The 12,171-nt window shown below is 40.5% G+C and overlaps 1 protein-coding gene across 1 annotated transcript in view; it reads right to left on the bottom strand.

The window, feature by feature from the left end:
• Positions 1-12,171, bottom strand: part of rcbtb2 (regulator of chromosome condensation (RCC1) and BTB (POZ) domain containing protein 2) — an 81,926-nt gene that overhangs the window by 46,421 nt on the left and 23,334 nt on the right. The window contains exons 4-5 of the mRNA XM_028799244.2: positions 6,625-6,791; positions 744-902 (exon numbers count right to left, since the gene is read on the bottom strand). Coding sequence (XP_028655077.1) covers positions 744-902; positions 6,625-6,791 — 326 coding nt within the window. The remainder of the gene's footprint in view (positions 1-743; positions 903-6,624; positions 6,792-12,171) is intronic.

The raw sequence follows: 12,171 nt of genomic DNA, 5'->3' as shown, positions 1-12,171 counted from the left end.
CAGTCTCCAAACAATTAGTTTAACAAAAACACACTTGCATGTGTTCATCAAGTTACTGAAGGAAACTCAAAAGGTCAATTGTAGTTCACACACTTCAGAGCTTGTGCTTATCTATGATTATCAGATCTTACCTTTTGCTTGTCAGTAATGATAAGCACAGCTGACTATTGGCAAAAGTGGTGAATGTTCATAATAATGTGTAAAACTGTATTTGTGGTGTGCAAAAAAAAAAAGTAGATGCATTATCAGCTCTATTTGCATTAGTCAAAGGGTACAAACTAAAATAATCATGAAGAAATTGTTACACAACACTTTAAATAAACAAAAAGTGCCAATAAATATAACAAGAGAGTCCATTCTGAAGAGAATAAATAATAGATCATCATTAGTGTTGTTTTAATGCCAAACTATAGCAGAAATCTTGCTGAATGAAGCATATGTCATCAACCATTTCTGAGGTTTGTGGTTCTAGTATGATACAGCGCCACATACACTGTGCATGTATTATTTTTAGTAACTCATGCCCCACTCTGCCACTTGGGGGAGAAATAAAATACACAACAAACACCAGATTAATAATAATTCATTACATTTATATAGCGCTTTTCTCAGTACTCAAAGCGCTATCCACACAGGGAGGAACCGGGAAGCGAACCCACAATCTTCCACAGTCTCCTTACTGCAAAGCAGCAGCAATACCACTGTGCCACCTGTGAGGACTTACAGACTCAACATTCTCTTACCTCTCCGTTATCCAGCACAGCCATAGAGCACAACTGTCCACAAGCAATATTTACTGCAACTTTATTTTGCAAGCAGCTGCTCACTCTTCTAGGAGTTGGCTGGTTTGCAGTAGACCCTGATCCAACCTGTCCAGAATTATTGTAACCCCAAGCATAAACCTGTAAGCACAAAACATTTTGTGTTGAAAGTATATTATTGAAGGTCAAATTGTGGTAAGAGACACAGTTTAAACTTAGGAAGTCAAAAATGTGTTAATCTGTATTTTTATTGAAGCTATGCACTTCTGTTTAACAATTATAATGTAAATATATATGCAAAGCAAGTATAATAGGTTAGTCCTAAACTTTTTATCTGCAATGAATACAAAGAAACAGAATGCTGGTAGAAATGTTTGAAGAAACACAGTTAGATATACAATGTAAAGCTCTAAGCCAGAGATCCATCCAATGTTTGAAAACATCCATCCATTCATTATTCAACCCACTATATCCTAACTACAGGGTCATGGGGGTCTGCTGGAGCCAATCCCAGCCAACACAGGGCACAAGGCAGGAAACAAACCCCGGGCAGGGCACCAGCCCACCGCAGTGTCATTGAAAACAGAAAACAAAATTTGCTGTCAAGAGTAAAATCACAAAATCAGTACTTAAAGTCAAGCAAAGAAATTTTAGGTCGTAACCTACATTTACATATTCTTAGAGGCAGTCGGTGGCACTCTCCCATGAAGCCAATCGCATAATGTGACATAGTCAGCGACTCGTCACAATGAGCCCATGAGTCGCTCCTACAAAATCACACCGGTTTGTTTTTGTTTATACTCATAGGGCTGGGCTCAGTGGGCATGAGAGCTGAGAAGCAGTGCATGAACATCTGGAAGTACAATGCATACAATGCAGACCAAGAATAAAGAACATGGGTGTTTTGAGACCTCACAAGCAGAAAAGAAACTCATCTTTCTGAAGTCATGTATTTTACGTACCATGACAGAAAGAAAAAAAGAAAAATAAAAGGCAGAGATTGCAACTGAAGTTACTGTACCTGGTAACCTGTCAGGCAGCATGCTAATGGCAGTCAGAAAAGGGGTAAGCACGACTGTGCTGGAAGATCGATAATCGGCCGGAAAATGTGACATGGGCAGTGATTTTCAATAATTTAAATTGCCATGGTCTGGTGACAAGATCAGCAACTACAGCTGGAAAATGTGACATACCTCATGTCTATAAGTTGCGTAATGTGACATCAGCCTAAAGTTTTATGTGTAATTTCAGATAGCTGGATATATAAATCTGGACAAAAAGCAAGCAAAAGGCAATGTTAGTGGCAGCCCAGTCGGACACACCTATTTGTATATAATTTTATAAATCTAGCTACTCTCTCTTCAATATGAATTTCTCCAATTTGTGAACTTTTTGGAGTAAATGATGTTATAGGTACTATATATAGAATCACTCTCTTTTCCGATGACTCTATTGTATATTTTGTCTGGTGATGCTATTTTGGTTTAGGTTCTTTAATATTTAAAAAAGTACACCACTTCTATAATTCCAAATTGTTTAATATGTCTTGAATATTCTCTACTATACTTACTTTATCTGTAAACACTTCACAAAACTAAGTATTTAATGTAGGGGTGTCCAAACTTTTTGCAAAGAGGGCCAGATTTGGTGAGGTGAAAATGTGTGGGGGGCCGACCATTCAGCCTGACATTCTTTGAACCATTAACATTAAATGCAAATGAACTACTTTATTAAATTTTTATTGCAAATGGCATACTTTGTCTTTCCTTCACACAGAACACAAATAAATCTAAACAGGTTTTTACCAAAATCACTCAGCCTTTCATATTTGAAGACCACATAAAATGAAGAAAAAGTCTGTCAGGAAAAAAAAACTTTCGGGAAGATTAAACATATCTAGGTTAATTTGAAACATTACATATTATTCACTATTAAATGCTCACTGTAAACTTCTAAATTCAAAAGATGTGAACAGGAAAATAACACTAACAGCTATCTTATTCAGAAGTACAAAACATTGAGGGCCATATGAATCCGTGTATCACTCGTTCTTTCATTTTTCAATTGACCATCAAAAATCAAAAAAATATGTTATTTGATTTTGAATCGGATATCAAAAATGAGAAAGGCCGTGTTTTTCATTATTTCAATTTTTGACTCGCATCAAAAATTCGAAATGGAAAAATCGGGCTGCCAGACGGTCCGTGTACTTTTTGGTATTTGAAATTTCATTTTAGAAGCAAAAACGAAAAAACGAAAATGAAAGGAATTTTCAGATTTTGATTTTTGATTAAAGAATAAAATGATGGAAAATAAGGTATTTTTTAATTCTGTGGTAACAAATAGCAGTCATAAACTTAAAATTTCACATACTTTTCTGGATTCATTTGTGATTCAAATAATGAAAGTGTAATAGCTCAAAAACAACAAAACAGACGCATTTTCGTTGTCTGGCACCAGAGGTGGTACTTCTTCTGCGCGATATTTGATGACACGTGCAAACAGTTCTCCTCACAACTCATCGACCGACGGCCTTGAAGTTGAAGTTGTTTTTCAGAACATTAAAAATCAATGTTCACTCCAGGACGAGGACGTGACTGTAGAAAAACTGAGTCACATCTTTCAGGTAAAAATACAAGCTTTGCAAACTTTGCTTCATTGATGTAGCAGTTCTTTTATGAACGTTATTGTTGTTACTTACTACGAAACAGTTAACATTTGGTGATTTCATTTACTAACACTAAGTCTGGTAAATTTTAATCACGTTGCTCTCCTAATGTGTTACATTTGTGTGCACTGTTAATACTCGAAACGATTACTAGCTATAGTAGCTGGTAAAAGTCAATGAGCAACCATTAAAAATGCTAGCACTATAAAAATTGCCAGACTTAGTGTTAGTAAATGAAATCACCAAATGTTAGCTGTTTCATAGTAAGTAACAACAATAACGTTCATAAAAGAACTGATACATCAATGAAGCAAAGTTTGCAAAGCTTGTATTTTTAACGGAAAGATGCGACTCAGTTTTTCTGCAATCATGTCCTCGTCCCGGAGTGTCACTCTTTCACTGTTCCGAAAAGCAACGTAATGGTCCATCCTCTGCTGATACCATGCAGTGTAACTTCAAGGCCGTCGGTCGATGTGTTGTGAGGAGGACTGTTCGTAGGTATCGTCAAAAATCGCGCAGAAGAAGAAGTACCTCCAGTTTCAGACAACAAAAATGCGTCTGTTTTGTTATTTTTGAGCTATAACACTTTCATTATTTGAATCACAAATAAATCCAGAAAAATATGTGTAATTTTAAGTTTATGACTGCTATTTGTTACCACAGAATTAAAAAATACCTTATTTTCCATCATTTTATTCTTTAATCAAAAATCAAAATCTGAAAATTCCTTTCATTTTCGTTTTTTCGTTTTTGCTTCTAAAATGAAATTTCAAATACCAAAAAGTACACAGACCACGGACCCAGACCGAATTTGATTTTAATATTTAATTTGTCAGGTTTATGAGACCTGGTTTGATTGTCAATTGAAAAACAAAAGAACAAATAATACACGGATTGAAAAGACACAGTGCATATTCAAAACTGTGGTTTTGATCATCACAAAAAAAATCAATTAACTGAGATTTTAGAATTTATTCACCTCAGAAGACTAAACATATAACTTGCCTGCACTAATGTGAAGGGGGATACTGAGATCTCAACTGCAGTAAATAGGCCAGATTTGGCTCAGAAACAGTGGTTTTGATGCGCCTGATGTCACGGAGGTGAGAGTCACTTAGTTTCATCCTCACGCGGTTCTTGCTAATGTTCATAACCGAGAATGTCCTCTCGCACAAGTATGTCGAGCCAAACAAGCTCAGCATTTTCATGGCAAATGTTCGAATCTCTTGAAACCTGCCTTTATCCAGCTGGCGGTAAAAGCACTCGGCGTCACACTGCAGCTCAATGAGCTCCAGCTGCAGGTGGACTGGGGTGTCATCAGGGTCCACGGAGAAAGGAGAGGAAAAAAGTGTGATCTCCTTTTCAATAGCTGCAAAATCACGAAAGCGCTGTTGAAACTCCTCAGCCAGAGATGAGATGTCTGCTGCATACCTCCTCATTTGCGCACTGATATTGTTCTATGGAAAACTGGTCATTATTTCCTGCAGCGATGGGAAATATGTAGTATTGGGCTGCATTTGTGACAGGTGCCATTGGAAAAGTAGCAGCTTGGTCCCAAAGTCTTTGATGTGTGAATACATTTGGCTTACCACTGCATTTTGCCCCTGAAGGCTTGTGTTCAGCACGTTCAGATGTCGTGTTATGTCAACTAAAAATCCAAAATTAGCCAGCCAAACAGGATCAGATAGTTCTTTCATCGGTTGTCCCTTTTTTGCCAAGAATTGTCAGATTTCCTCCCTAAGAGAGTAGAAGCGCAGCAGTGCAGACCCCCGACTGAACCATTTTACGTCGTTGTGATACACATCTCCGTATTCAGCCTGGATGTCGAGTAGAAACTGTTAAAATAGGCGGTGGCACAGGGCTTTGGAGCGAATATAATTAATAGCCTTTAGGTTTCATAACCATGACCATAACCATTTCAGATGTTTGGCACAGAGAACTTGTTGGTGAATAATACAGTGAGTGGAGTTTTATAGCTTTGCCTCCTTCTTTGCTGACTTTGTCACAGACTAGGGTTGATAATCCACTTCGCTCGCCAGCCATGGCAGGTGCGCCATCCGTAATAATCTCAGTGACTTTATTCCACGGTAGTTTCATGTCATCTACGACAGAACAAACAGAAACAAATCTGTTCCTCTTGTTTGGTCCTTAAGGCTCTGGAGGTCAAGTAGCTCTTCACTCACGTTCACTTCATTGTCCACTCCTCTCAAAAAAAATCAGTAACTGAGCGGTGTCAGATGCATCCGTGCTTTCGTCGGTGGCTAACGAAAAAAAGTCAAACTCCACTCCCTTTGCCTCTAACTGTCTCTTAATATCAGACGAAACATCTTCAATTCTCCGTACCACAGTGTTATGAGCCAGGCAAACATTGGCAAATGCTTGCTTCTTCACAGGACCAATTTTCTCCACCATTTTCATCACGCAGTCTTTAATAAATTCACCCTCAGTAAAAGGTTTGCAGTGCTTGGCAATCATCATTGCCACCTCATGGCTCACCTTTGTGGCATTTGCATTTGACTCACAGGTTCTTGTGAAAAAGCGCTGCTGTGCCGTTAAAACAGCTTCCAGTTGCTTCAATTTTTCGCAGCGTTTGTTCCCAGTTAGCATGTTTGTGCCTCTGGTAGTGCCTCTTAATGCTGAATTCCTTAAAAACAGCCACAGTCTCTTGGCAAATTAGGCAGACATAGTTGTTTCTTATTTCAGTGAAAAAATACTCCAATTTCCACTTGTCCTGGAAGCGGCGGCCCTCGCTGTCAACTTTCCTTTTTTTAGTTACAGTCACTATTTTAGAAATGGGCTGGAAAGGATCACACAAGGGTCACGCGGCGAGAGTGCGGCCACAGGTCTACTGCCATCCTCTGGTGAAATATAAAATAGCTTTTTTGTACGTGTGTATTTTACAGTGCTCAACTGTGCTAGCAGGCCACATGTTATTGATTTTATGACAGAGGCTGCGGGCTGGTGGAAATTTGAACACGGGCCGCAATTGGCCCCCAGGCCGGGCTTTGGACATGCCTGATTTAATGTATCTTGTAAATTATGTATAATGTTTCTTGATTGTGTTTTACTCTAAACACATTACTGAAGGTAACGTGTGTTAAACAGACCAAAGCAAACCAGTAATTCCACTTGTTTCATAAACACAATTGTTTTAAGGAAGTGTCTGAATCATAACACAAATATGGTGACGCTTACCTCTCCATCCTGTGTTAAGGCGATAGTGTGGTGAGAGCCACAGGCCACCTGAGTGACCTTCTTGTTCAGTAGATTAGTGGACACTTGAGCAGGTGTCAGTCCTTGGTTTGTAGTTCCATTTCCTAACTGACTATATCCATTATGACCCCAAGCATACACCTCTCCCTCTATGAAAAAAGTAAAAACATACATACACAAGATATTAGAAGAAAGGAGAGCACACAATTTCAAAGAGCTTAATGTTTATTAATTTAACAACATTTATAACTGTACTGCACTGTATACCTTCAGTTGCATGTTCACTTTTGCTGGTCCAAGCAAAGTCTAAACTTTTCAAAAATTGTAATTAATGCAACAAAATTAAATGTCATCCTTGCCTCTTTGATTTACTATTCCTTTACTATCACTTCACTCTCACTCCACATACAGTATCCTGAAGACAACTACAGTAGCAACAAGTTGAGCAAGACAGGCAAGGGCACCCTATCCTCTACAACTTCCAACTCCTACCTGGGGAATTTCTAGACACTCTCAAGCCAACTGAGTTATAATCCCCCCAGTGTCCTGAATCTCCCCATGGTTGTCTCCTTGTAGGCTATGCCTTTCCACATAACCCAAGAAAAATGTCCAGGAATATGGTAGCTACCTCAGCAGGCACCTCCTGGTCTGAAGAAGTAGCTATTTTGATGTTTTCCCATATTACTGTGCATCTCACCCTTTCACAGAGCTTGAGCCCAGCAGTCTTCCACAGGATTCACATTCAGTCTCAATATGTTTTGGTCACTCTACAACATTCATGACCATTGGGTTTTTATACACCTCTGCTTTATGTACCAAGCATAACTCAAGCACTCTTAAATAATGAGAACTATGAAAACCATAATCTACTCTATATACACTGCCTGGCCAAAAAAAAAGTCACCACCAAAATAAAAAAAGGTCACACACTCTAAAATTTCGTTGGACCGCCTTTAGCTTTGATTACGGCACGCATTCGCTGTGGCATTGTTTCGATAAGCTTCTGCAATGTCACAGGATTTAGTTCCATCCAGTGTTGCATTAATTTTTCACCAAGATCTTGCATTGATGATGGTAGAGTCTGACCGCTGTGCAAAGCCTTCTCCAGCACATCCCAAAGATTCTCAACTCTGGATCTGGGTAAATCTGGACTCATCAGACCATATGACCTTCTTCCATTGCTCCAGAGTCTAATCTTTATGCTCCTTAGCAAATTGAAGCCTTTTTTTCCGGTTTGCCTCACTGATTAGTGGTTTTCTTACGGCTACACAGCTGTTCAGTCCCAATCCCTTGAGTTCCCTTCACATTGTGCGTGTGGAAATGCTCTTACTTTCACTATTAAACATAGACCTGAGTTCTACTGTTGTTTTTCTTCGATTTGATTTCACCAAACGTTTAAGTGATCGCCGATCACGATCATTCAGGATTTTTTTCCGGCCACATTTCTTCCTCGAAGACGATGTGTCCCCACTATCCTTCCAGTTTTTAATAATGCGTTGGACAGTTCTTAACCAAATTTTAGTAGTTTCTGCAATCTCCTTAGATGTTTTCTCTGCTTGATGCATGCCAATGATTTGACCCTTCTCAAACAGACTAACATCTTTTCCACGACCACGAGATGTGTCTTTCGACATGGTTGTTTAAGAAATAAGAAGCAACTCATTGCACCAGTTGGGGTTAAATAACTTGTTGCCAGCTGAAAGATAATCGCCCATGCAGTAATTATCCAATAGGAGGCTCGTACCTATTTGCTTAGTTAAATCCAGGTGCGACTTTTTTTTTGGCCAGGCAGTGTATATATGAAATCCTAAGCCTAAAAGTGCAACGATTTTATGTGACATTTTTTGTCACGCTTTAAATCAGGCTTATTTTAAAATCTACATATACATATATATATATATATATATATATATATATATATATATATATATATATATATATATATATATATGTTTGGTGTCATTCTTTTCAGTATTTATCAAACTTTAATATGATGTTGTTAGATTTTCAGATTCTTATTACGTTTTTAAATTATAAACTAAAACATCGAGAACTCATGCTCTGTGAGACGAGATTTTGTGCCAACAGATTTAAGCACACCCGGAGCCAGAAATAAAAGACAAAGAGTAGATGACAAAGACAGCTGCTGTACAGGCTTTTAAATGTTCGAAGCGCCGCACGAGATGCAGATCAGGCGGCATGGTGGCGGCAGCAAGCCAGCAGCTGATCAAGCAAAGAGGAGGTAAAAAAAAAAAAACCTCGACGTATTTGTTTCCCAATATATCACCGTTTAAGAGGGGGTTTCGGAGGAGCAACCGCATCTCCTTGGGTGGCTGGCGTGAAGTGCAGGCCAGGGGGGTGGTGAGTGAAGTGAGCACGGGGTAAGCCCCCTAGTGTAAAAATAAAATTGAATGACTGAGGTTTGCACGTGAGCAGAAATTAGGAAAACATTTTACTTTTGTATTTAAGTAGAGTTTATATGTTTTTGTGAGAAATAATTTCCAAATGTAAATAGTTAATCCCTAAAATATAACAACATTTCAAAATGGAAAAACACGCGATTCCAGCTTTGGAAACTTTCAAACATTTCATGGACTTTCACGGAACAATAGAAAAAATAAATAACTTAGTGTTGCAATATGTCTCTGGATGACATATTAGCTAAACAACATTTATTTATATAGCACATCTTCACACAAGTGATGTAGCTGAAAGTGCTTTACAAGAAAAAAAAGTTTATAAAAAATAAAAATATAAAAATAAGATTAGGCAATACTAAATAACAAAGAATAAAGTAAGGCCAGGAGGACAGAAAAAATAAAATAAAAAACTCCAGAGGGCTGGACAAAAAAAATTTGCAGGGGTTCTGAGGCCACAAGCCCACCCAGCCCCCCATTGGGCTTTCTATCTGACATAAATGATCTAAATGAGTTCTCATGGTTTTCAGGCTTCACATGGAAGAATTCAATCCAAACAAATGGGCTAGACGGACTGGATGGTCTCCTCTCATTTTTCAAATGTCTTATGTACAACTGTAATAATACTGCTCATAACAAAATATTCTTGTAAGCTCCATTCCAGATACTCTGTATAAATAAAGTATGATTCATCCAGTTAAATACTATACTGCTTCTCTTAACAGTGAAATTAATAGACAGGCACAGTAATCTACAGGACTGCTCCTCCTCAGTGACTCCGAGGGGGAAGGAGAGGGGTTGGGGGTCAGAGATATCTAATGTTAAAGAGAACTGAATTAATTCATTAAATTATTGAGGATATTTATAGGGAGCATTTTGTGACTGTTTCATGTTTCTGTTCATATTCCAGCACTCTTTACGTGAAATAGCTGCAAACATCACCCTAACCTTGTGCAACACGTGATGAAATGTGCATGTTAGACTCAGTGTGAAAACTCAGAAACACTCTTGAAATTAGTCATGGACTGTAATTGACTTGTGCAAGCAACTCCAGCAACTGAGGAGTCTCGAGATTTTAGCAACTACAGTCCTAAATGTGACATGCTTTCAATGTGAAACTTACTGTAAGCAGTTTTGAGATATAAATCTGACAATGCCTATAGGTAATAACATGATCCTCCCTCACCCCAAAAGCAAAATAAATTCCAGCAATTCCTACCCTCTTTTAATAATTGAACTTATGATGCAAAACAAACAACTGTGCTCTGACCTCCTACCTAGTTTTAATTAACTTGTTAAAAAATATGTATACCATTTTTGTGGGCAAGCTTTCTGTGAATGGGATTTAATTTAAAATTTGGATGCCCGCCTTTTTTGGAGGTATGTTTTTATTCAAATTACATTTAAAACTTGTATGTATTCCATCCATTCATCCATCCTCTTCCACTTATCCGAGGTCGGGTCGCGGGGGCAGCAGCTTGAGCAGAGATGCCCAGACTTCCCTCTCCCCAGCCACTTCTTCTAGCTCTTCCGGGGGAATCCCGAGGCGTTCCCAGGCCAGCCGAGAGACACAGTCCCTCCAGCGTGTCCTGGGTCTTCCCCGGGGCCTCCTCCCGGTTGGACGTGCCCGGAACACCTCACCAGGGAGGTGTCCAGGAGGCATCCTGATCAGATGCCCGAGCCACCTCATCTGACTCCTCTCGATGCGGAGGAGCAGCGGCTCTACTCTGAGCCCCTCCCGGATGACTGAGCTTCTCACCCTATCTTTAAGGGAAAGCCCAGACACCCTGCGGAGGAAACTCATTTCAGCCGCTTGTATTCACGATCTCGTTCTTTCGGTCACTACCCATAGCTCATGACCATAGGTGAGGGTAGGAACATAGATCGACTGGTAAATTGAGAGCTTCGCCTTGCGGCTCAGCTCCTTTTTCACCCCGACAGACCGATGCAGAGCACTCATCACTGCGGATGCCGCACCAATCCGCCTGTCGACCTCGCGCTCCATTCTTCCCTCACTCGTGAACAAGACCCCAAGATACTTGAACTCCTCCACTTGGGGCAGGATCTCGCTCCCAACCCTGAGAGAGCATTCCACCCTTTTTCGGCTGAGGACCATGGTCTCGGATTTGGAGGTGCTGATTCCCATCCCAGCCGCTTCACACTCAGCTGCGAATCGATCCAGAGAGAGCTGAAGATCACGGCCTGATGAAGCAAACAGGACAACATCATCTGCAAAAAGCAGTGACCCAATCCTGAGTCCACCAAACTGGACCCTCTCAACACCCTGGCTGCACCTAGAACTTCTGTCCATAAAAGTTATGAACAGAATCGGTGACAAAGGGCAGCCCTGGCGGAGTCCAACTCTCACTGGAAGCGGGTTCGACTTACTGCCGGCAATGCAGACCAAGCTCTGACACCAATCATACAGGGACCAAACAGCCCTTATCAGGGGGTCCGGTACCCCGTACTCTCGGAGTACCCCCCACAGGATTCCCCGAGGGACACGGTCAAACGCCTTTTCCAAGTCCACAAAACAAATGTAGACTGGTTGGGCAAATTCCCATGCACCCTCCAGGACCCTGCTAAGGGTGTAGAGCTGGTCCACTGTTCCACGACCAGGACGAAAACCACACTGTTCCTCCTGAATCCAAGGTTCGACTATTTGACAGACCCTCCTCTCCAGGACCCCCGAATAGACTTTTCCAGGGAGGCTGAGGAGTGTGACTTGGACTCTGTGGCCACCACCAGGAGGAGCTGCACGGCTTAATGAGCCAATGTGGGCTGGAATGCAGCCACACCCGAAAGTGCAGCCTGAATTAGGTTTATTATCACCTGAGGCACTTCCATGTGGGCTATAAGAAGAGCCTTCAGCCTCTACTCAAGGTGCCAGAGTTGGGAGGAGGAGGACAAAGACAAAGCTGCCTGGGAGGAGTGGAGGAAGAAGAGTGCGTTTTTCTTTTTGTGCATTTTGGGGACTGAATAGGACCTGTGGGACACGGGGAAGACATGCCCCACGGCCGAAGATAAAAATAAAATCTTTGTGGTTCATTTTTATACGTGTCTCCACTGTCAGTCTGGGTCGGGTCGACTCCTATATAGCGCCTTTGCCATA

This window comes from Erpetoichthys calabaricus, chromosome 4 (genome assembly GCF_900747795.2).
Source record: "Erpetoichthys calabaricus chromosome 4, fErpCal1.3, whole genome shotgun sequence".
Taxonomy (NCBI): domain Eukaryota; kingdom Metazoa; phylum Chordata; class Cladistia; order Polypteriformes; family Polypteridae; genus Erpetoichthys; species Erpetoichthys calabaricus.
This window is presented reverse-complemented; position numbering and strand designations above follow the sequence as displayed.